General features: G+C 25.8%; 1 protein-coding gene across 2 annotated transcripts; it reads left to right on the top strand.

Moving 5' to 3' along the window:
- The first annotated feature begins 1,538 nt into the window (after nucleotides 1–1,538).
- On the top strand, nucleotides 1,539–27,014 carry LOC135922349 (threonine--tRNA ligase 1, cytoplasmic-like). Of its 2 annotated transcripts, none has more exons than XM_065456735.1 (18): nucleotides 1,539–1,601; nucleotides 1,654–1,698; nucleotides 1,846–1,881; nucleotides 1,927–2,099; nucleotides 10,382–10,497; nucleotides 10,545–10,674; nucleotides 10,750–10,870; nucleotides 12,038–12,178; nucleotides 17,551–17,697; nucleotides 18,484–18,678; nucleotides 19,142–19,322; nucleotides 19,738–19,907; nucleotides 20,260–20,397; nucleotides 21,483–21,560; nucleotides 23,431–23,531; nucleotides 24,083–24,214; nucleotides 24,736–24,923; nucleotides 26,530–27,014. In XM_065456735.1, exons 2-18 carry the CDS (start codon nucleotides 1,654–1,656, stop codon nucleotides 26,676–26,678), a joined length of 2,241 nt encoding a protein of 746 aa, XP_065312807.1. In that variant the 5' UTR covers nucleotides 1,539–1,601; the 3' UTR covers nucleotides 26,679–27,014. The 2 variants fall into 2 exon arrangements, with proteins under 2 accessions (XP_065312807.1, XP_065312806.1); XM_065456734.1 differs by lacking the exon at nucleotides 1,539–1,601 and adding an exon at nucleotides 1,737–1,807 and having other exon boundaries at nucleotides 1,683–1,698.
- The last annotated feature ends 60 nt before the right edge of the window (nucleotides 27,015–27,074 follow it).

Here is a 27,074-nt window from a genome sequence, read left to right on the forward strand (position 1 = left end):
TTTATATTAAATAAATGTCATTATTATTTATATTTTTCTGGTTTTGATGTTTGTGGAAGGATATTATATTAGTATTGAAATTATTATGGATAGTATTATTATAAATTCATACTAAATTATAATAACATATTATTGATGCATTTAAAAAATATATTTATTATATACGCCCCCCAGGCTTTTATATGTATGAACCCCCTCTAAAAAAAATTCCTAGCTACGCCACTGGGCATGGAGCCCTAATTTATTATATCCATTGTGGGATGAATAATAGGAAATTTAATATTAATAAATTTATTAATAAATAGATGGCGTTAAATATTTGATTGCAAATTGTTACTTATATTTATTATCAAAAGCATTTATTATTAAAATTTTAAAATTATTAGCTATGATTATATAACTGTCAAATATATCTGTAAAAATGGCATTTTAATATTTTATAAATAATTATATATTATAAAAGATTATAAACTATTTATCTACTTACTTTTTATAAATAAATATCTTATACTCATTGATTTGGACCTTGAAAATAATTTTAGGAAAAGACATGATAATTAAATTTAAAAATAAAAATGTAGTTGATTAGTGATTTTGAATTCGGCTATTACAATATTAAATTTGTTAATTTTCAATTGATTATATTTATTTAATTAAGGTTATATAATAATTTAAATAATAAAAGTCAAATAAGTTTCAACTGTTAATGCTAAATTAATATTTAGTAAGTAATATTGATATATATTTTAACACAGAATTTGTTTGCAAGCTGACAGAGTGAACAAATAATTTATATGTATTAATCTAATCTAATAATTGAAATAGTATTCATTTAATAAAAATTTAGATAGTTTTATTAATTTTTAAATAATAAAATTAAATCTATATATTACATAGAATTATAAAGAAATCGTTCAGGGGGCAATTAAAAAAATATTTTTAGTTCAAGGGGTATTAAGGAGCAATTAAAAAAAAAATTTTACTTCAGGGGGATATTCAAATTTTTCAGGGGGCTTGAGCCCTGTGCTCTTCCCCCCAGCGACACCACTGCTTTTCCTTTTCATGTTTGGCTGAAAATATCAACCTTTTCTCAAAGATATAAAAATATGTAGATTAAAATATTATATTATTTTAATTTTTTTTTAAGAAATAGGATTGTTATGTTTATTTAGAAGATATATAATTGATCATAGTTGGATAAAATATTTTTAAAAATTTTAAATACTCAACATGTTTAGCTTTTGTCTACCAAATGCAATAACTTACTAAATATTTTAATAAAAAATATTATTTTTTTTTAGTTAAAAAAAAATAGGGATAGGTTCTAAATAGCTAAAACAAAAATCGCTAAAAATTGGGAACCTGGCTTATATCTCCTAGAAAATTTTTAAAGTAAATATGAAATTAATATTAATAGATACTAGGGAATTAAATACTTGTATTTAAATTGAAAATTTAAAAAAAATCGCTAAAATGGAAGAAATATCATATCACATGTTAGTGTTATATCTTATTTTGATAAAGTAGTCATATCTTGCATTACAGTTTGACAGAAACCATCGTAAAGCAATCAGTCAATAAACCCTTTTAGAACAGTTTAAGTATAATCTTTATTAAATCATATTTGCTCTTAATCGTATGGTATATATCTAGATGGAAGTTGCTCAACAAATGAATAATATATCCCTTGACGAACGAGTAATTAAATTATGAGATATAGGTTGATGTATATTAAGTGTCATTTAATCTGAAAATTTTGAGACGGTTAAATTTTTATTATTATCCTAAATCAACATATGTTACTAAAGTAAACATGAAAACATAAAATTTATATTTTATATTCAGAAAGCATGTGAAAAATTGAAAAAATATGAAGACCAGGTTTTATATATTATGTCAAAATTTTAATCATATATATTACATAAGGTGCCTGATTATATTCATGGTAGACTCTTATTGTGGAATAAATTTAAAGAAGATTATTTAAATAAATTATCAAAATTAAATCCGCAGCCAATTTCTATAAAATTAAAAGATGGGAAAATTATTGAAGGCCACTCCTGGAAAACAACTCCATTAGATGTTGCAAAATCTCTAAGGTTGAATGTATTATATTATATTTAGAAGTGATAAATGTAACAAATGCAGACCAAAGGTATGCTTTTCTTTTTTGTCATTCGTTGGTTTTTTTGGATAAGAAAAATTGGAGATCATCTTTCTATAATTGTCAAATGAATATCAAGAATGTTGAGAATTTAAATTTTATTTATATTAATATATCACATACATTGATGGGCCAACTAGAAGATATAATAATTATTGATCACTAATAGAAATAGGCAGTATTAATTTTAAAATATAAGCAAATTAAAAGAATTAAATAGTTATTTAATAATTTAGTCCTCATAGAAATTATTAATTAATTAAAATATAAATTATCTCAAATTTAGCTCCAAACCAGATCAAACTGTGACCTTCACTTAATACAAATGATATATTTATTATTATTATTAGAACTTCAACATTCGAAATAATTATTATAATTTATATGTGGTGAATTTCATGGCAAATTAACATAAAAAACATGATTTTCAACTTGACCTCTTCAGATTTTTCAAATTTTTACAAGAGTTTGTATATATTATTACTAAGAAAAAAAATTAAATTTTAGCCTTCAACTTCAAACAGGAGCAGAGATATGGGCCTTTAAATGTTGAAAAAATAGAGCATGTTTGTCAAAATGCTCCCTTTAATTATAATATTTAGATACAATTAGGCTGAGAGCTTTGTTTAAATTTCTTTATATAGGTTAATAATAAGCTTTTACAATGACTTAATGTTAAATGTTAAAAATTTTAAATGTCAAAAACTGGAAATATTCATAAAATCAAATAGACATTTTTTTTCCATCAAATTTTTTTGTAGCTATAGGCTTAATTAATAAATATGCAAAATTTCAAGTTGGGCTGAGCACAGGCTTAGGAAATATGGTATTTTAATCATTAATCTATTGAAAACAGAGTTTACATTTTTTTCAAAAACATCTGGAGCAGCTCCTTTTAGGGCTGGAGTGGGAGGAGCACCACTTTACCGCTCCTTTAAATTTAAGGTATTAATTAAATTATTTTTTAAATATTAATAATGTTTATTAATAAAATCAATAAAAATGAAATTATTTTATTTTAATATCCATTGATAAATGTTGAGCTGAGTTTTATTCTAATCGTTTTAAATATTAAACTCAAGTTTTTCATTTTTATATTGAAAATTTTTTGGGAAATCTTATAAGTCATATTAATATTCATTTTATAGATATATGATAAAAAATAGTTTTAGATATTATGGATTTAAAGAACAAAGCGAATTTCCATCATACAAAAAATATTTTAAACTTATAAAAGATGTTGATCCAGATGATCTAACAAATTTAAGGGCAAAATGCCTTTTGTGTTTAAGTAAAAGTATTTCATTTTCAAAAGTGAGCAGCTTCAATCTAAAAAAGCATTTAAAAGTAAAAATACCTTTCTTTTAAATACAAAATGATAACTATATTTTTTTTATTTTGGGATTTTTAAAAAGAGTTATAATTATTTTGGGGCAATTCATTATAGTTGAGCCTGGGTTGATAGATATGATGCTTTTTTAAATATATTTTAATATTTATTTTAATTTTCTCATTACTAAATCTCCTTTTTTATACCTGAATTAAAAAATATCTTTATAAAATACTATACCCTGCTTCCCTCTAGTGCTCATATGGAGTGCTTATTTAGTATTGCAAAACAGATCATAGGGGAGACACGTGGATGTTTTTTAGATTCTAATTTAGAAAATTTATTACTTTTAAAGGCTAATAATAGATTATAAATATATGATAGATCATTTAATATACATCAAACCTTTTGATAAAAAATATATTATTTCGTGTACCTTCTAAAAAAAATGAAAATCAAAGGAGCGGTTATGGAGTGGCACTCCATTACTTTTACTTGGAGTGGGAGCTAGCTCCTTTTAAAAATGTAGTAGTGAGAGCGGGAAGCTAGCTCCTTTTGAGAAGGTAGGAGCAAGTACAGTAGCTAGCTACTTTTAAAAAGGAGACAACTCTGATTGAAAATATTTGATATTAATCAATAATTATAATATAAATCAAAAGATATCAAATTTTTTATATTTAATCAAATAAATAGTTATTTAAGATCTAAAAAAGTATTGTGGAGGTGGGTAGGGGGTATGGTTAATTTAATGAATTATAATTTTTTCCTCATAAAAATATCTACAAAGTACAAATCAATTGTTGGTTATAATTGTATTAAAGATATAATATAATTTTATAAAATTTTTAAATTTATATGTTGTAAATTAAATAATTTTCACAATATAAATATAATTTAATTAGAGGTATAAATGCATGAAACTTTTATGTTTCAGGAATGTGTTTAGCCTTTTGAAACCTTGTTATTTTTTCATATTCATGGTCATTTACAAGTGCGTAATTAACTACTATGATATTTGTTATATAAAAATAAATAATTCTAAAGTATATTATATCTAGTTCTCATTAGGAAACAGAATGCTTGTTCTTGATATTAACCTTTTGTAATTTCTCCCAAACTATTGCAGGCACTTTTGCTATGGGTTTTTGAAAAGTGCCATAATCTTTTGATTCTAAAATTGAGTTCATGTATGAATTTTTATTTTATTTTTATATTGTATTACTGCGCCATTAAAATATTTTTGATATATTTTGAAATTTTGATTTAAGAAAATTAATCATTTTAGTTTGGAATAGAAAAATAGCACATGCGTTATGTTTTAGACACGGACACGTTGACAGCATCACATATTTAATGTTTGTTCATATTAATTTCATGATAATATTATAAAGGGATGGAGAGTAGTCTGGTTATTATTCCAATGGAATCTCTCAGTGTGGTCCTGCACCTCAAAAGCATAATTTTTCGAAAAATAAAAATTCACCAACATTTAAACTTGTTTTTAATGAATTGTGACATGCTGGCTGTTGTTAAGCTATAAATGAATGTGGGATTAATTTCGAAAAATAAATCTATAAAATCGAATATCGACTTGCAAAATTTTTCAATAGTCGCTCGATCAACAAATAACCATCGTTTAAAAATATAATCAATTGCACTATTGTCTAAGATATCTCAAATTTTCTCTTAGATTGAAAAAACCTGGGAAAAATTTACATTTTTTTAAACTAACAATCAGGAAGCGCGCAAGATATTGTGCTACTTGATAACCTTTAATAGGGTATATATGATTAGACGTTGGGAAAATCCTCCGCCGTTCAGCACCATATGCACATGGCATGGGTTCCTGGTCCTCCATCCAATACAATATTTTGGTCTTAATTAAGCGAATTTACTAAAGCCCATTTTTATGTCTCCATGTGTTTCTTTAAAATTAAAATATAAATCTTTAAGATTGCATGAGTCTTTTCTGCAATTGACACTTCTCTCCTTTAACCTTTATTGATATAAAATGGTTTTTACCAGGCACTTTACCACGGTTCATCGGAGTTATAATTTTTTTAAATAATATTTAATATCGTCTTGAAAAACACTCCCAGAGGAAATGCATTTCTTAGACCTTCACTAACATATATGTTTACCCAAATTGTGCGAATTTTAGTAACGAAGTAAATATATTACATAAATTAACAATAACCACCCCCCCCCCTCTTAGTTAATATTTCATTTAATAAATACATAAAATAATAAAATATTTAAAAGATTTTAGCTTAAATATAATATATAATTAATAATTTATCAAATATTTATTACGAATTTTTATGTTTAATGATTAAAATGCCATATCTCCTAAACATGAGTTCGACTCAACTTGAAATTTTGCACATTTATTAATTAGTGCTATATTTTTATATGAAAAAAAATGTAAAATTTATTTTATGATCATTTCCAGTTTTCTATTTGGTCTATTCCATGTCAAATCGATCACGATTCGGCCGACCCCTTTTAAAATTAATAAAAATTTATAGAATTATTTAGAGAAGTAAAAAAATAAGAAACATCTTATTTTAGCTCACTAGCAAACCTGGTTCCCGAAATACAGAGTTTCAAAGGTGCGAAAAATAGTGACTTTGGAATCTGTAAAATTTTTAAAATGTTTATATCTCAAAAACTATTATAGTAAAAATAAATGTAATATATCAAATTGTAGATAAAAAAATCTTTAAAGGTCTATAAGAATAAAAAGGAAAAAATAGGCGCCAATTTGAGTATATTTCCGGTTTACCTTACCTGTGTTTTTAAGCAATAAAGGGATTGGTTTTCGAAAATTTTCTGTTTCAATTTATTTAAACATAAATATATTTAAGATGTGGAAAACTTGGCGTCGCAATCGATTTTTTCTGAAATATGCATTTTTACCAAAAGTTAAAATTTTTATTTGCATAAAATAGATGGCACTATACGAAATTACAAATTATTGTTAAAATGTTGTTGCTAATTTTTTAATAACAGGATATTTTTACTTTTTATCCTAAAATATTTCGAATTTCTATTAAATGTACCAATTAAACTGAGGGGCAGTGGGGCCAACTGTCATACATCTTAATAATGTATCAAATTTTCAATAATAAATATCTTTCATATAATTTTTTATTATTTGATTTTATCATTGATTATCATAGATACATATTGGGATAGGTTCTAAATCGCTATAACAAAAATCGCTAAAAATTGGGAATTTTCAATTTAAATACAAGTGTTTAGTCCCCTAGTATCTATTAATATTAATTTAAAATTTACTTAAAAATTTTTCTAGGAGATATAAGCCAGATTCCCAATTTTTAGCGATTTAGAACGGGAACCATACATTATATCATTTATTTTTTCATATATTAAATTCGCATTAATATTCGAGTGAAATTTGTTTTCAATTTTATCCGGGGAAATAAGATAAAATATGAAAATTTTGCGTTTATTATAAGTGCATTGAATTTCTCTCTAAAAATTATCTTCTCTTTCTCATGTTCGTCTTCCATAATACAGGACAAATCTATTCCTTAACCCATTAGTGGTCAACGTGCCATATCTGCAACAGTTGTTATTTATTGATTTTTTACATATAAATTTTTTGAATTGAAATAATTTCACATATGATTCTTATAGCTCTATGATTGTATTATAACATAAAAAAACATTTTTTAAAAAATATTTATTTTTGAGTGCGCTAGATGTCATTGAAGTTCGACAATTTTGAACTATTAAAATGCCAAATGTTATAAGCTCCCTCGTTGAAAGAGTATTTTTTTTAATGCAATTGACATAAATTTATTTCTTATAGATGCCTTAACCTATTCTAATTAATTTTGGCCCATCATTCTATCTACTCTCAGATTTATAATCATATGTTTTTTAATGTACCATTTATGCATAGCTGACCAAATAAGGGTTCAAAAAACGCAATTTTTCTTAAAAAATTATATAATAAATTTTTTTTATATTCTTACTAAACAAAAATACTATTTTTTCATCATAATTTTTTTCTTATTCTCATTATTTTTCATTTGAATATAAAAATTATTTGTAAATTATTTATTATCATCTTATATTTGCCATATTATTAAATAATATTAAAATATTAATATATATCCATGCTTTTCGATGAAGGCCCTCTGTTTATAAAACAGATGTTCTAATTATACCTCCTAATGCTGCTTTAGTTTATGATGAAGATTTCGATAAAAAGATCTAACTGACACGCCTGATCTTCCACTAGATACTGCAGGGGAGATCGAAATCTTATATCCAGCAGACATTGATATTGTCTCAGAAACCTCAATATCTAAAAATCAAGAAAGAAAATTAAATTTTCGAAATAATATAAAATGAAAAAAAAACTGTTCCAATCTACTCATCGAGACCTACTGATAAGGAATATTATCGAATTCCAATTTGATTTTATCCAAAAAACTTCAATAGAAACATTTGAAATAATTTTTGATCAAGAACATAATTATTCCAAACAAAACAATAGGCTAAATTTTATTACAACCGAGTCAGAAATGAAAAGATTTATAGGAATTCTTTTGCTGACTGAATATAATTCCATTGCTGCAAAGAATATATTGGTCTAATGACAATGATATTATTATACCAATCGTTAGGAATTCAATGATACAATATACATTTCGGGATATAAATAGGAATCTACATTTATCTAATAACTCAACTGTTGATGAAGATGATAATCTTTATAAAGTCCGCCTATATTTAAATTTACTTAATAAAAAGTTTCAACAATTCGGTATATTTTTACATAATTTATGCTCAGATGAGCATATGATACCTTATCGAGGAAATAATATATCAAGGAAAAATATAAACCCAATGGCTTCGAATTTGTTTTTACAAATTAACTCCAAGTTTTCCAAGTATTTTCTTTGCATTTCATTTACTTGATAATTTTTTACATCTCTAAGACTTTTATCGCATTTGAAGTATCTTTGATTTTTTGCAACTAGATCTATAAGAGAAAATAGGCTTGAAAATTCTCCCCTAGAAACAATTAAAATTATTGCAAAAAAGAGAGGTGCTATTACGACTACCGATTTGAAAAGACATATGAAATATTTGTAGTTCGAAAGAATGATAGTTCAGTGGTGACAGTTACATCATCAGTAAAGTTCTTAGCCCTCTATGCAAGATATCAAAATTCTCGCGAAAGTTTTCTCAAAAATAAAAATTAAATAACCTAATCTTATAAATTCATATAATTCCAATATGGTTGGCGTTGATCTGTGCCATAACCTAGTCAACATATAGAATAATATACGAGGTAAAAAAATGGTGGTGGCTTATTTTTAGCATTTTTATTGACATATCGATAGTAAATTTATGGAAGTCATGGAATCGAGTGAATCCTGGATGATAAAAATCATTACTGACATTTCGTCTGGAAATAACTACGACACTTTTGAAAACTCCCCTGGTAAATAAAAAGATGAGTGCAAGTAGAGGCCATCCTAGTAAATTTTCATCACTAAGTGAAACACCTGAAAATTCTTATGGTCATTATGTATGTAATAATATTATCGATATTCGATAAAACCAATATATATTAATTGTTAAAAAAAATTTCATAATATAAAAATTACAAAATTGTATCCTATAAATATGAAATATGTTAATAAATTTGAAATTATCTATCTTCATTCGATTTTGTGCAATAATATAATTTTATCTTATTTTTATACCCCTAATGGTCAACGTTGCAGATATGTAACGGTGATTTCTTATTTAGGATGATTTTTTGATGTTGATTTTTTAATGATTTCTTAGTTAGACTAAAATAAATAAAATTTGAAAAAATCAAGAATTTTCATCGAGTAGAAAAAGTGTGACCATTAATAGGTTAATAAAAATAATTAATAATATATATTAATAAATTAGAAATCTTACCTTTGATATTTTTCTTAGAATAGGCAAAAAACTCTTTATTACAAGTTGTTTGCTCTGACAGGTCTTTGTAAACTAGCCTTGGCCACTACTTTTGACTTACCTCCGACTCCATCATATACCGATTTACCATGAAATTTGGCCTAGAAATGCCACTCAGCTTTTATTACGAAATAATCTTCATGATGGCAAAGATTGATTATTTTTTTGCGATTCTTATATTGTGACGCTGCTCCATCTGAAAAGTAGAAGAATTTTTTTGGGCTGCTTTAAATTTCTTTGTTGAGTAGTGGACTAAATATTTTTGGAATAAATAAATGGCAATTGTATTTAAAAAACATGGCATCGGTATCTGGGGAAAAAGTGGCATCGATGCATCTTTGATAATAGATTTGACATATGTCAGCAAACGGGACTAGGAATTTAATGTATTATGCTATTAGGCTACGAAATCAACTAGAGGTGAGTTCTTGAAGTTGCTTTCTATATTTTTGAACATATTGTTGTAATCTCTTTAAAAATACAATATTTCTATAGAATTTGGACCACATCTTGATAATTCAATATTTTCAATTCATCTTCCAATCAATTTTTTTTTTAAAAAGTGTCTTTATATTGCGATTCTGTTGAACTTATGTTTTGTTTTAAACTAAGGCAGCTTTCCCAATTGGGAAAATAATGGATAATTTAACATTCCTCATCAAATTTTTATAATTTAACATTAGATAACCACCAGCTTTTCTCATAAAAAAATTATGTTTGCCGTTGAATTATTTTTAGATTTATCAATCATAATTTTAATATATTCCATTATAATTTATAATGATTGTTTTGAATCAATAATAAAGATTGTTTATATTTGTTACAATGTTTGAGACAATAAATATGAAATTTTTATAACGTATTACAATTTTTAATATTTAAAAATAAACTAGCAACTCCTTGGCTGATGTTGCTCTGGTTGCAAAAGTTGATAAAGAATTGTGGGATTTAGAAAGACCTTTGGAAAAATCGTGTAGCTTGCAAATTCTTACATTTGAAGATGATGAGGGTATAATATTAGTTTATATTAAAATTTATTATATATTTTATATTTAGGAAAGCAGGTATATTGGCATTCTACTGCTCATATCTTAGGGGAAGCAATGGAAACTAAGTATTGTGGATTGCTATGTTATGGGCCTCCTATAGAAAATGGGTTTTATTATGACATGTTTATGGATAAACAGTAAAATATATCTTTTTTATACATTTGTTGATTTAGATTTTGTGACGTAAAATATAAAACTTTACAAATATTTAGTTGTCTGGTATCTCAAAACGATTTTCCTGCGCTGGAGAACTCCATGAAGTCTATCATTAAAGATAAGCAACCATTTGAAAGATTAGAATTAAGCAAAGAGGAGCTGATGAAAATGTTTGAGGTATTTTTGAATTTCATTCATTAATAATAGTGTTATAAAATTTATAGACACTATGTAAATTAAGGATTAATTAATTGGATAAGAACATTCATATATATACGAGAGTATTACAATAAAGAATCAAAACTTGTTTTAGAGTCAAAATTGGATTGACTCCTATTATTTATATTTTAAGAGACCCTCTGTAAATAATTCCCCGGAGAATTATTTACCGGAAAAGGAATTATTAGGAAAATAACTATTCGGAAAAAAAATATCTCAAAATTTTTCCACTAAAAAAATATCTTGGTAAAATCCCATTTTTTAGATTCTAAAAAAATTTTTACGAATTAAATAAGACCTTTATTCATAATATATAACATTGTAATATTAACATCAGCTCGGGTGGAACTCGTTTTTAGTGTAGCAGATTAGGTTTAACTATAAAACAATTCTTGATCTTGAATTTTTTATTGATTGAAATTTTTTTTTGAGATATGAATGAATGCTAACGCATTCCCGGTTAGTTTATTTTTTTTTTGGAAAATGAATTTTGAACAAGAACGAAATTGTTTTTTTAGAGATGCTTTTTACATCCCTACTTTCTAGTATCTAATAAAATAGATACTTTTTTCCGGGGAATTATTTTTTTGGGGTTGATCATTACGAGATTTAATTTCCGGGGAATGTATTTTATTTATCAGGTAATAATTATCCTAGGATTTATTTTCGGGTTTTCCATTTTCTATATAGTTTTTTTAGTCACACAGTGAAAGGACACTGTTTTGAAACAAATGTCATTATGTCTTAAAAGAAGGCTATAAATATAATATTTTAAAATTAAGAATTGATATTTGTTAGATAAGGTGAAACAAATTACATGATATGTGAGGCTAATACCCCCCCCCCTCCCCCCATCCAATTTAAAATTGATGTCTTTCAAAAGAAAATCTACAAATTGGAAACTAAAATTCTGACATATTCTCACAACATCCAAGAAACAAATTTAAAAAAAATATTATATGATTCTTTCCCAAAGTTCTCATTAAAAATATACTTTCATAATATACATCAAGAAATTATCTAGTAATCCATTTAGATGCCGTAAAAACCAAATAAAAAGGAGTTTTTTAAAATGATAATTACGACTTCTACAATTTTTTTAAAAATTTTGATATACTCTTTTAGTACAATCCTTTCAAGTTGAGAATTTTAGACTCCATAACTTCTTCAATTACTACTGTTTATAGATGTGGGCCGCTCATAGATTTATGTCGGGGACCACATGTTAGAAATACTGCAAAAATCAAAGCCTTTTCATTGACCAAAGTATATACATATATTATATATATATGAATACCAGAGGCATTAATGGGCATAATTTTTTTGATTAAGTCCATCTCAGGCCCTAGTACAAAATTTTTTTAGGCCCAGGCCGGCCCCATATTTAATGTTAAAAAAAATTACCCAAGCCCATCTCCAAAAATTTAATGAAAATAAACAATATTTAAGTGTATTTAGGCAATTAATTTGATAATAATACGGAAATTTATTTTTATTTTAAGAGAAAAATTGCAATATTTTTTTATGTCAGCATTGTTTTAAATAAGCTACATTTAAATAAAAAAAATTTAGGCCAACCCATTGATAAATTTTTCAAAACTCAGACTTAACCCAGGCCCGCTATAAGGCGGCTAGTAATGGGCCGTGGGGCCCGACTCATGAAGGTCTCTGATGTATACAACTACAATCAAATATATTGGTTATGATGTTATTAATTAGGGATGTACCGATATTTTTTATCGGATCGGGCCGATATTTCACCCATTTTAAATATCGGCCAATTATATAATTTTCCGATCCGATCCGATATAAAATGGCGTCTTTAACAAAAATATAATTTTAAAAAAAAGTTATATCTAGAATCATTTATTTTTATAAATAAATCGAAATCCATTTTTAGTTATTTTTTATAATAATTAATTTATAAACATTCTGCCATATTGTTATTTTTTTGCGCATTCTGTTTATAAAAGTGTGCGATAATCTCTTCGGAATCTGTTTTTAGTAATGCTGTAAAGTAACGTCAAAAAAGTAACGACGTTACTAACGTCGTTACCTTTTTGAAGAAAAGGAACATCATACGTTACCTTTTTCTAGAAGTAACGGTAACGCGTTTCTTTTTTTTGGGTAACGGTAACGCAAAACGTTACTCGTTACTTTAAATTTTTTCTTAAAAAAATATTAATAAAAAAACATATTTTATTGTGCTATAAAATTACTTTTATTTATTTTTAATATAAATAATAAACCAAGTTTTTAATTCATATCAACCACCATTCCTTTCATTCTTATTTAAATTTTCGCTCGTTATTTTCAATCAAAATTCAAAGTATATATTAATATTATTATTCTATATTATAATTTATTTTAAGAATATATGCCAAACTCTATAATAGTTGATTCTTCTGATGAAGAAAATTTAACCCTTCCATGGCCTCAATTTGAGACATATTTTATTCCAATAGAGAAAATTAAGGGTACAAAATCGACACTTTGTAAATGTAGATTATGTCCTAAACAAATATATCAACCTCGATGTCTAGCAGTTCCAATTTAAAAAAACATATGAAGGTAAAAAGATGAAATAATATATTATTATTTTTAGATTTTAATAATGATATTAATATAATATACTATTATTTTAAACATATGTGTATTACAAAATAACCATTAAAATAAGTATACTTTCATAATATTTTGAAAAGCTTAATCATGAAATTTAGATATAAAACAATTGAATTATACTAACGGTAACGCGTTTCTTTTTTGAGGTAACGTTTATAGCACTAGTTTTTAGTGAAGCGGTGATATTGATAGTTACCGTCGCCTCAGGCTGACCTCTGATAAATTGTAATTTTGGTATTTCTAAAAAGAAATCTTCAATATTAATGTTAAATATTATTTTAAATTTCATAATATATTTGTTTATTACTTATTATTAGTGCTGTAAACGTTACCTCAAAAAAGAAACACGTTACCGTTACTCGTTACATTGGAAAAAAAAAGAACGCGTTACCCTTACTCGTTACCTTTTTAAAAAAGGAACGCGCGTTGACTTTTCAAAAAATAACGTATTACTCGTTACTTAAAAAAATTAAATATTATATACAAAAATATATTTATTTTTTCTTACAATTTATAATATAGACAAAACTATAAAAAATAATACATAAAATGATGAGATCTTATTATAAAAAATTTTCATATATAATATATAAAGATAACATTTTTTTGTAATAATTTTTTATTTATTTTTAGCAATAATTGATTTTCAAAATTTTCATCAGACAAACAAGAGCGCTTAGTGCTCAACACAGCCTTCGCCGTGCTAAACACACGTTCAATAGGAGCAGAGGATGGGAGGGTGGTATTATATTTAATAAATAAAAATTTTAACTCGGGGAATTTATTAAAAATATTTAAAGAAGTATCTTTATTTTGAAAAAAATTTAATAAAATATCTTCACAAGGATTTTCATTAATTTCCTCAAAAATTTATCTTTATCAGAAAATATTTTGGTATTTGTTTTGGATAAGGGAATCAGGTCTGCTCTTTCTCAATCAAGATCTTTTCTCAAAATGGAAATAAGATCTTGCATTCTTTGTTTATTCATCTCTGATTTTATCCAGGGCCAATCTAATTTAAATAGTGGGTAAATCATTGCTGATAGTATATATTCATCTTTGTAGATGTGTTTGAATCTATTGAAAATAAAATCAAAATATAAGCAATATTTGAAATGTATACCTCTTATCTATGCCTTCCAGGATTGAGTTAATAAGTGGCTTACAAAACTTGAAATGATTTAAAGCCATTTTTTTAAGTTTTAATATTATAATGGTTATTGTGGGAGTGAGATATCCCAAATACATTTTTCCTTCGCTCTCTAAAATAGAAAGAGCCGTAGCAATTGGGTCCATAACTTATAAAACATATATATACATATAATATTTCTTAATTTACACAAACCATACAAAATTCATCCATGAACGACTTGTCGCTATCTGAAAATCTCTGCAATTCAGATTTATCACAAGAGTCATCAAATTTTTGGCAATTCTCCTTAATAAGACTATCTATTAATTTCACGGAGTTATAAAAAGAGTTCCATCTTGTTATAACCGGTTTAATAAGATATCTTCCCATGTTTTCCTTAAAAATGGTTGCACAATTTGAAGATTGCCCATGTTTATTCCACAATAGCTTACATTTAGGAAATGTAATTTTTGAAATGGCTTTAAAATAGACATCGTTATTTGCCTTTTCAATGTCAACACTTGCAATCAGATTTAAAGTGTGTGCTGAACAGGAATGATGCTTGGGTAGGTATACAATACTATCATTATGATTTTCAAATAGATCACATAATGGCAGATGAACTATTTCATCATCCGGTTCTTCTTCTTGTTCATATACTCTAATAAATTTTTAGTAAATATATTATAATTTTTTTTACTTGAAAGCTTTTATATAATTTCTTGCATTATCTATAATGCATTTGGTCACTTTATTTTGTATCTTATAAGTTGTAAAAATTTCAAAGATTATTTTTGCTAGGTAATCAAATGTGTGTTTTATTTAGCCTTTTACTAGCTAGGCAAGCTGAAACCCTCTCAAGTGTCTGGGAGTAGCCAGTGTACAGTCATCCCTAAATAAGAACACTTTAAAAGGCAATATTATCAATCTACAAGAATATTTTATATACCGATGATAAGCTGACCAAGAATCCATAGTTGTACAAACAAATTCTTTAATACGCAATAAATCCACTAATTTTTTTGTCATGGTTTCACCAGCTTTGTTAATTTTTTATACAAGGGTAGGCCTTGATATCACATTTTTGAATGGCTGCAATTTTTTGATAATATTAATAAATGCAGGGCTTTCTACAATTGAAAATGGTTGTAATTCTTCAATTACAAAATTAAAAACTAATTCATCAACAGTATTGAGTTTTATTGATCTTTGATGTATATGGATTCTGCATATCAATGATTGTGAGTTGATTGGTTTCAATTTTTTTTCTTTTATTACTATTTAAGTTTTCATTTATTTGAGGAATGTAAAGCCTATATTTTAAACAAAATATAATTATTTATTACTGAATTTTTATTAAAAATAACTAAGCTTTTTTAATAATTGAAGATTAAAAATTTAACTGCATTTTGAATACCTCACTAAAAAATTGATATTCTGATGGCCAAAGATTTTTCAATTTCTTATTTTTTTCATAATTCTGAATTATCATTTAAAAAGGAATCAGGAAAAATATCTAGGTTCTGTTCTCTAAAACAATATTGCTTCAGTTTCATTATATATTTAATAATACATAAAATAAAGATTTTTAAATTCATATTAACTATTTGAAGTTATACCAATAGCAAGACTAAAACAAGAAATAGAAGATATTGTTTAAACCCAATACATTAGATTATTTTGTTAATCTTAAGTTTTTAATGTTGGTTCCCAGCCCTATATACTATAGTATAATTCAATTGTTTTATATCTAAATTTCATGATTAAGCTTTTCAAAATATTATGAAATATACTTATTTTAATGGTTATTTTATAATACACATATGTTTAAAATAATAGTATATTATATTAATATCATTATTAAAATCTAAAAATAATAATATATTATTTCATCTTTTTACCTTCATATGTTTTTTTAAATTGGAACTGCTAGACATCGACATAATCTACATTTACAAAGTGTCGATTTTGTACCCTTAATTTTCTCTATTGGAATAAAATATGTCTCAAATTGAGGCCATGGAAGGGTTAAATTTTCTTCATCAGAAGAATCAACTATTATAGAGTTTGGCATATATTCTTAAAATAAATTATAATATAGAATAATAATATTAATATATACTTTGAATTTTGATTGAATATTAGTTAGATTAAAATTTGATTGAAAATAACGAGCGAAAATTTAAATAAGAATGAAAGGAATGTTGGTTGATATGAATTAAAAACTCGGTTTATTATTTATATTAAAAATAAATAAAAGTAATTTTATAGCACAATAAAATATGTTTTTTTTATTAATATTTTTTTAAGAAAAAATTTTAAGTAACGTTTTGCGTTACCGTTACCCAAAAAAAAGAAACGCGTTACAGTTACTCGTAACTTCTAGAAAAATGTAACGTATGACGTTCCTTTTCTACAAAAAAAGACGTTACTTTACAGCACTACTTATTATGTATATAGATTAATGTTATTACTTGTTATATAAAAGTGATTTAACAATAAAAATATTTTATATACTTTTAGAATTGCAATTGGATTGAATATAAACTATAATTGATCATTATAATATATTTAAATAACATAAGTTATGGTATAGTTAAATTATAGATGTTATATTAATAAAAAGTATATTAAAAATTAAACCATTGGTATCTTTACAGAATACAAAATTAGATATGATAACAGATCGGTAGTCGGCCGATATCAATTTAATATCGTATCGGATTGGCCTCCAAAATGCGGTATCGGTACACCCCTATTATTAATATAGTACTGATATTTCATCATATTGTTACTCAGGGAGGTTAATTATTTTTATGTAGCTTTATATATAGGCTTTTTTAATCCTTATCATTTTCTCTTTCCATTTTACATACAAAAGACATCTTCAACTTATTGGGAAGGGGATTGCAAAGCTGAAACATTGCAAAGAATATATGGCATATCCTTCCCTGATACTAAGCAATTAAAGGAATGGAAAACCCTGCAGATTGAAGCTCTTAAAAGAGACCATAGGAAAATTGGCAAGGTTTACGATATATTATATACGAGTATTTATGTTACATTTTTTTTATCTTGTAAAAAAAGTTTGGGAATATAAAATCCAAAAGCATGCGCACACTAACATATAAATTTACAGACCGTTTTATTTAGATCCACGTGGGCTTGATCATTTTGGTTCAGCATAGTTTAATATTTTATAATGGATTTAAAAATATCTAGTGATAATTGCTATATATCTTGTAAATGATCATGGCCAAACTTATTAGGGCATCGATTTGCTTCTTATTAAATTATTTCAATTTTTGTTATTATATAGCGTATTTTAACTTTTATAGTGGATGAAAAATTCCAATTCACGGCTACGAAAAAAAAATTTTTTTTAAACAAATTTTAAATCAGTTTTTATTGTATTTGAATTTTTTTAAAAATTTACTACTTTTTTAAAATAAATAATTTTATCCAGTTTCTAAATCATAATATTACCGATTAATTAATATTTGAGAGTTAAAATAAATTAATTATCGAATATTCAAAAATATTTACTTTTTTTAAATTTTTTTTAAGAATTCAAAACAAATTGATTTTCTTTTTGAAATTCTAAATCTTTTTTTTTTGGTTTCTTAGCCCTTCATCAAACATGATTAAAAACTTATTTTATTATAAATTCTCAAATGTTTTAAATAACAAATTAACACTTATATTTTTTTAGAAAAAGCTTAATCACTTTTTCCTAGAGAAGATTAGCCCCTAAAATATAGGAAAATGAGATTTATATATTTATAAAAAAAACTTTTTTTAAAAAAATAAAAAGGAACAAGAACTATTTTTCTTTCACGAGCTCAGTCCCGGCTCCTGTTTTTTCTTCCCCAAAGGAGCTCACATTTACAACACTTTGATAGAATTCATCAGGGGGGAGTACAGAAAAAGAGGTTTTTCCGAAGTAATTACTCCAAATATGTACAATTCGAAGCTTTGGCAAATATCTGGACATTGGCAACATTACGCGGTATGATATTTTATCTGTGCGGAAAAGCATTTTCGTTAATATTGCTACCATACAACCTTCTGTGACACAGTTATTAGTATAGTTGGGTAGTTGCTCTAGTTTTAGTCTAGTCTTAGCCAATAACTTTAACCTCATCCTCAGGTTTTTAAGATATAGCCTACAAAAATAAAACTCGCTTCTCAATGCTTAGCTGATTTCCTTCAGCACATGCTCATAGAATGAGCCGAATCAGTCTATTTTTAGCTATTACCCACCTATAGTTGCTAAGTGGCGTTACCTTTATTTTATTTTTTTTTAATTATTAACTAAACTATATCACACATTCATTTTTTAGTTAGACTTAGAATTATATTTTTTTCGTACATTCTTTCCTTTTGATTGGGATGGTGTATGACTATCAAAAATACTACTAGTAACATGAATTTTTAATTAAAATTTTATTATAAAACAAAAATTTGATTAGGATAACATGTTTATCATTGGCGATGAGGCATCAAACGCTCATTCAACTGCACCATCTTTCAATGGTGATTCTAATACCATTCCTGATGCAAACCAAAATTTATCTTCCAAAGAACATATTGCTTTCAAAGAACTTCAGAGTAACAAAGAAGTAATGGCTTTGAAACCCATGAATTGCCCAGGTTAGGTTTATAGGATTTATATATGTATCGGCCGATATTTATAATTTTAAACGATAATACCCAAGGAAAACAATTTTTTCGTTAATTTTATTTATTTTTTTTTCAGTCTATATTAAGTCATGAAATTTGATAAAATAAATTTGATCTGTGATGTTAATATTTTTTTTTACCTTTTGATTTATTTTACTTTTACAAATTTTATATTTATAAATTATCTTTATAAAACTAAATATAATATAATTTTTTACGGTATCGGCCATATCGATGCATCTCTGATTATAAATGATCAAATAATAAAGGTAAACCGTAAAAATTTTCATATGTAAATATCCATACTTTTTTTTATCTGTTAATATTCCACTCTTAAAAATTAAAGTTTATACTTTGAAAATTTACCACGAATTTTTTTTATTAGGCCATTGTCTGATGTTCAAGCACAGGCCTAGATCATGGCGCGAATTACCACTCAGAATGGCCGATTTCGGTGTTTTGCATAGAAACGAAGTCAGCGGTGCCTTAACTGGACTAACCAGGGTTAGAAGGTTTCAGCAAGATGACGCCCATATATTTTGCAGGATGGAACAAGTTTAACATTTTTTTAAAAAACAAAATAAAGAGGAAAGGGTAAATAAAAGTTATGAGAAAGATGGACATATTTTACAAAGGCCAGGGTAAGATTAGCAGATTTTTGAGTTCAAGATTAGTCAGATCTCTAGATTAGAACAACATTAATTTTTTTTAGTAAGAGCATAGCGTATAATGAATGTTAATTGGTAAAAAATTAAAGTTTGTAATGGAAAAGGACTAAGATTACAAGTAAAACACTTAAATTATGAAATCCAAGCTATACATTTAAAATTGAAATAAAGATACTTAAGGTAATGAATAATTTTAAAAATTCTAATTCTCGTTTTCTATTTAATTTGAATTACCAAAGATTGAAGAAGAAATAAAATCATGTTTACAATTCATATCAGACGTTTTCTGCGTGTTCGGTTTCACGTTTAAACTTTTCTTAGCTACCAGACCTGAAAAATTTATGGGGGACCCCCAAAAATGGGACACGGCAGAACAAGTATATACTCACTTTATCAGGGTCATAAGCAGAATGTTTAATAAGGGTAACTGGGGATGGGGGGGGGGGTTAATTTTTTAAGGTATGATTAGAAATTGCGTATATAAAGCGAATTCGACCAGAAATTATATATATATATATACTATTTAAAAAATAATTTATTTAAAAAGGAAAACTGTACTGTATCACAAAAATTAAAAATATAATGATAATAATATTTAGTACTAAAAAAGTGTTTGGCGTAGATCCATTAATCAAAATTAATGTAATATTATGAATATTTTATTTAATATAAGGCAAATTTGTGATATTTTTTAAAAATTACATTTCACTTCTAATTGTATGAAAATGGCCAAAAATGCGAAATCTACAATATTTCGCTGTGGGGCAGGATTCTACCCCACCCTGTTATTATGACCCTGCATTTTGCACTCACTAATAATAATTTACACTAAAATTATTCAAATTTAGGATAAGGGGGGGGGAATGTGTTTAAAGATATGAAGATTGGAAGATACACTGTTTTTTCATTAAAAAATGCCATCCATTTATGAACATTATAAGTTACCTATCGATCAGAATGGTTTGCGAATTTACTTAATATTTATGTAACTGAAAGTTTAAACAAAACCTTAAAATCAATTAACCATTTAATCATCAATAAAATACTGGAAAAGGGTATTTAAAATATTTTTTTTAAAAAAGGCTTCATGGAATATAAAAGGTAAATTATTTTATTAGATATCCAAAATCTTTTTAAAAAAATCGAAATTTTCTAGAATTATGTTTTGGATACGTTTTTATTGTTTATTTAAAATAGCTTGTTTAATTATTTTCATTAGAGTTTCGAAAATTTATACATATGATTGATTTTTTATTAAATACAATTTCAAAAAAAATATATAAACATTTTATTTTTTAAATAATTCATAACTAAAAAAATGATTCTATTTTTAAATTCAAAAACAAAGTGTCTTTTATTTTCTCAGCCCTGAAAGCTACAACTTTTGATGTCAGATTTGCACATCATTTTATTTTAAATTTAAATATCTTGATAATCTTTTTCTTGATTAAATTTTATTTAGCAATTAGCCAAAAGTTTAGATGAGTTTGGTTTACCATGGACCCTTAATCCCGGAGATGGGGCATTTTATGGGCCAAAGGTATGTAATATTGTTTAAATGAATAAAAACAAAATATTTTCTTTTTTTCAAATCCTTTTTTAATCTATAATAGCTAATAAATAATTATGTTATTTTTAAAATAACAGCTTTTACAAAAAAAAAGAAGTTCTACAGCTCCTTTATATAATATTTTATAACTCAATAATGTAATATTCTGCTACATATATGCTCCATTTATTATGATGCAATAATTTTCCGACAAAATTGGAATTATATTTTGACATATTCTTTTGCTTTATATACTAAAATGATACAAATTATATTATGATTGATAACCCTAGAATAGTTTTTAAAAATAAAATCAGCTAAATAATAAAAAAGAAAGACCTTGTATAATGATTACTAATCTCCACAAAAATATAGATAACTTATTTTCAAAGAAAAAGGAACTAAAATAAAAAGAAGTTTATAAAATTAACTCATCAAAAAATCAGTATAAATCTATCAAAAACATCTAACAATTAGTAGCCAGTATTTTAACACCAACACATATTAGAGATCTGCAAAGTCAGGCCCATTTTGGCCTTAAAGATTTTTGCATTAAAATTTTATGAAAAGTCCGCCCCACATAAGTTTTTTTATACGAATTTTCTTGCCATCGCATTTTTAATATATATATCTAATTCTTTCCCAATGTTAATTAAGGCCTTATATATCTACTTTATTGCTATCTATTTCCACAACAACCGTTTTATAAATCAATTGTTTTTGATATCTGTTTTATGTATTTGTAATTGGATCATATCATAAATAATTTATTTTTTATGAATTTTCTATATTAGATAATTTTAGTTAGACAACCTTTAAAATACAGAGAAATAAGCATATTGTAATTTATTTTCAAATAGTATGAATGATCAATATTATTTAATTTGAAATTGAATTTTATGAAAAATCAGAGATTTGCATGGTCTGTCTGGTTTTTTATATATACAATGTCCGGATCAGCCCGTTACATTTTTAAAAACAGGTCCAGTACGCTGGCCGGTCTTTGCATTCTGATATAGATGTAATATTAAAAATTATAAGAAAATGAATGAAAAATATTTTGCACCTCCTGTTTTTTAGAACTTTTCTTATTTTTTGATGTAAATTGAAATGAATAGAGCAAAAAAAGATTTGTAGGAAAATTTCCCTTATATTCCTCGTTATCCTCTAGGAACAAAAATTTATAAGTAATTATTTTGCGCAATGATAAAAAATGATTTTATACAGTATAAAATAAGTACAGTAAAACCTATCTAATTTTTGCACCGTTTGGACCAAAATTTATTTAGGCATTTATTAATACACAGTAGTTAATAGGAATTTGATTGTGACTCAAAATTTTGATCAATTTAAGGAGTTGCCCAAATTATCAAGAGCTCAAGACAAGTTTTGCTGTATTTATTATTTTTTTTGAATATTAATTCTTCCTACCTTCATCTGATAATTATTTATTCTTGAAAAATATACTAATTATGCGATTTTTTTTAAAACAATTCTAATTTTAAAATGGCGATAAAAACGTTAATAACTAATTCTAACTTATTTATGTACTGTGTGCAGTGCACAATACCAATTGCTAATTATTCGTTTACCAACAAGCTTATATATTTTTTTCGAACTTGTCTATCATGCCCAACATAAAAGAATGACTCAAATTCCTTTTTTTCCTATATAAAAATTTTGCACTTATTTAAAAAAAACGATTATTAAATCGTGTACATACTTTTTAAGGCCTTTATAACGTTTTCCGGTTTTAAGATATTAATTTTTTGTTGTTGTTAAGAAACATGGATTTTTTCTCTACAATTTGTATTATATGTTTTAAAATATTTAAACTTAAATTATTTGTGTTAATACATAGATTGATATCATATTGACCGACGCTTTGAAGAGAAAGCATCAATGCGCAACTATACAGCTGGACTTTCAACTACCCGAAAGATTTGATTTGACTTATGAAAGGTTATTTTAATTAATAACCATTTTTTTAAAATTTGATATGATCCTTATATATTGTTTGCGTCTTATTCTAAATCCGTAGAAGATATATTTATCAAAAATTTTATAAAAAAGGTTAATTGAACGTTTGAACTTATTCTTTAATTTTGACTCTATATCTTGTTGGATTATTACCCCAAATGCATCAGACTCATTTTTCTAAATTTATAACGGAATTAATTTCTTCCTTTAATTTAATTACTATCCCATTTAATTTGCTCATAGTTCTAGTATAAGTAATTTTTTTTTACACATAGATCATAAAGTTTATTTTAAGAAACAAATTGGGTTTGAATGGTTGGAAGATTCGATTATTGCATTTATAGGAATAAAATTTCAAATAACATTATGCAAAATTTCGCAATAAATAAAATATGTCAATACCTAATATTTTTTTATCTAAAATTCATACATAATAAATAATCATAAAGCTAACTCAAGAGAAGAACACTTTACACATGCGACCATATAATTATTATAAACGTAATAAAAATAGTTTCAAAATTTATTTTTAGCGGTCATATCAACCCCTGTGATCCAACTCACAATACATCTAATCTAGTCAGGCCGGTGATCATACATAGAGCTATCTTAGGGTCTCTGGAAAGAATGATTGCCATATTGACCGAGAATTATGCTGGAAAATGGTATTTACTACATTATTATGTTGAGGCTATATTGTAGACGCATTCATTGTTATCTGAGATGCATCGATACTGGATATGGGTCAAATATGTATCAGTATCGCCGATACTTTCAATTTTAATTGATGTCGTGGTCGGTACTCAAACATGATAATTAACCTTCATAGATTTAAACAAAAATTAAGTCTACATTATTATGCAACTAATTTTATAAAAAATCAGATAAGAATTTCTAAACCGATAAAAAGGATCGAAAGAAGATGACGCTAATCTTTATTTCCTATTTACTTTTAATTTAATTAATTAATCATAAATAAAAAAAGGATAATATTATAAATTATATCTTTTTTTTCAATATACTACATTATTTTGTACATCGATCAATACTATGTTAGTGTCGATGATATCGGTTAAAAGTGTGGTATCAGTGCATCTCTGGTTCTAGTCTTGGCTTATAAGTTTTTTTCTTATTCTAAATGTGCCATAATTTTAAAATGTAATGTTTTTTTTGCAAACATCACAAGGCCGTTTTGGTTATCTCCAAACCAAATAGCCGTGTTACCAGTAGGGGTAAATTTTGATTCATATGCCTTGGAAGTCACGAAAACGCTCAAACAACAAGGATTTATAGCGAATGCGGAATCCGATTCTAGCGAAACGCTAAACAAAAAGATTAGGAATGCCCAACTTGAGCTATATAATTTTATTTTAGGTTTAAATATGTATTTATTATATTACTAAAATAATTTTAAAGATATATCATGGTAGATTTTCTTACAAACACCCTTAATAGGGTCATTAGTCACGTCATTAGGGAGAGGCAAAGAACACGTTCAGCAGTTAGCAACCCTTAATTTATTTGTACACACTAGATATTCTCTCCAGAGATGTCACCTAGTAAGTTTAATATAAAAATAAGTTAATAATTCTTATAGAAAATCTGAAAGGATATTAAATATTAATTATTGGTCTATACACATCTGCACAGGAGAAAATAATTGGTAGACAACAGCCCCAAATTTTACTTCTAAAACACCTTCCTCGTTAATGTAGGCACAGGATCTCATGAGAGAACTCTAAAATTTTGGTTCTCTCGTTTACTATTTGTGACATATTTGATACCTGTAAAAGTATTGGCAGATCAACGATATCGGTGCTTTTGTTTAAAAAAATAATTTTTAAAAATTAATAATTAGAGGGACTTTTGGGAAATATTTTTAAAAGCTTAGAAAACTTGAGTCTCTAAAAAAAGTGATTTTCTGCACTCCTCCATATTTTAACTCAAGCACATACCTCTTATTTTTTTTCTTATCCTTCTGGCTATCTCCTTTTTTAAGCATTGTTTACACATAACCAATATCTTTGGCATAAGTCACCTTAGTAATCGGTTGCCATTGATCATCTTAACTAAATGCCCTACTTTACAACTTGTTACTCATTTATCTAACAAGAACCCGGCAGCCTTTTTAAAGAAAATATAATTGCCTCAATCTTCTTGCTACACCTCTAACTTTCTGATTTATACCTAGCTATTCTTCTAAGGAGTATAGGCTATGAGTTGGAGCAATGGAAATAAACCATCGGTCTGTCTTAATTACTAACTTCCAATATAACCTAAAAAAAAATTTTAAGTTGGCTAGAATTGAATATATGAGCAAAAAGTAATTAACCCTTATAAATCTAATTGAGCAAGGAATATGATTAGTAGTTCGTTATTTAAATGGTATTTATGATATGCTTTATAAGTTTCATGGTCTAAATATTCGGAATGTTCATTGGATTTTTTTTTAATTATAAGGTTTTCAATTTGATTGGCTAAATCAGGAATCAATATTCCAATAATTTTTTAAATTATTCTATTTTATTCGTATTTACGAATACGAATAACAAATTTATTCGAATCGAATAAGGAAAATTTATTCGTCAAATAATTATTATTAGATCGACTTATTTATAATTATTCATAAATATTTTATTTAACATGTTCTTTGCTTTGCGAACCTTATTTTTTAATTTATTTTCGCATTTATAAATCATTTTTTAAAATTCTAATCCAGTTTTTGAAAATATTTTTAAAGAATTCAATTTTCGAATCAACTATAAACAAATCTAAATGTTTTTATTTTTCGCACAAATTACTTGATTCATACGAATAATACAATTATTCGATTAGAAAATATGAATCGAATGCAAATAATCTAAGTATTTGATTCAATAAGTATAATATATGAAATTGACCCGATAACCGGCAATATAGGTATCGGCCAAATAGTTTTTATGCTTGTTTATAAAAAAAAATTTTTACTAAAAATATCTAGTCGTAGGTGAAAAAGAATTGTCAAACAAAACTATAAACGTTCGCACAAGAGATAACAAAATACTGGGTGAAATGACTATGGAAACCTTTATACAAGGGATACACAAGCTGGTGGCTACAAAAAGTTCTGAAAATGAAATATCTCCATAATATCGAGGTATTTCAATACCTCAAATTTAAAATTTTAGCAAATATTCACAAATACGCTTAACCGAAGGCTGTAATACAATTGATCACTGTACTTTCATATATAATCTTCATCGATGGTCAATATTGGGGAAAACAATTCAACATTTTTGTTGGCCTTTTAATTTTTTTTAAAAATCATGATATATCGAATTGTCACACTGCAAACACCTATACAGGAATCTATAATGTTATTAAATATTTTTTATATAAATTCACTAGATTCCTAATCGATTTATACTTATCCACTATAAGTTTTTAAACAACTCTTTTATCAAGCCAGGGCATTTGCGTTTTGTTATTATCTATTTTATATATTTTATTTGAATGGAAATTTAATAAATGGTTTTTGCATATTCA

This window comes from Gordionus sp. m RMFG-2023, chromosome 1 (assembly GCF_954871325.1).
Source record: "Gordionus sp. m RMFG-2023 chromosome 1, tfGorSpeb1-WG-v2, whole genome shotgun sequence".
Taxonomy (NCBI): Eukaryota; Metazoa; Nematomorpha; class Gordioida; order Chordodea; family Parachordodidae; genus Gordionus; species Gordionus sp. m RMFG-2023.

What these genes read in the sequence shown, in the direction of transcription:
- LOC135922349 (XM_065456734.1), top strand. An exon ending in AATCAACATATGTTACTAAA is followed by an intron (nt 1,808 to 1,845) that starts GTAAACATGAAA and finishes TTTTATATTCAG; the next exon opens with AAAGCATGTGAAAAATTGAA. An exon ending in GAAACCCATGAATTGCCCAG is followed by an intron (nt 19,323 to 19,737) that starts GTTAGGTTTATA and finishes TTTTTTTATTAG; the next exon opens with GCCATTGTCTGATGTTCAAG.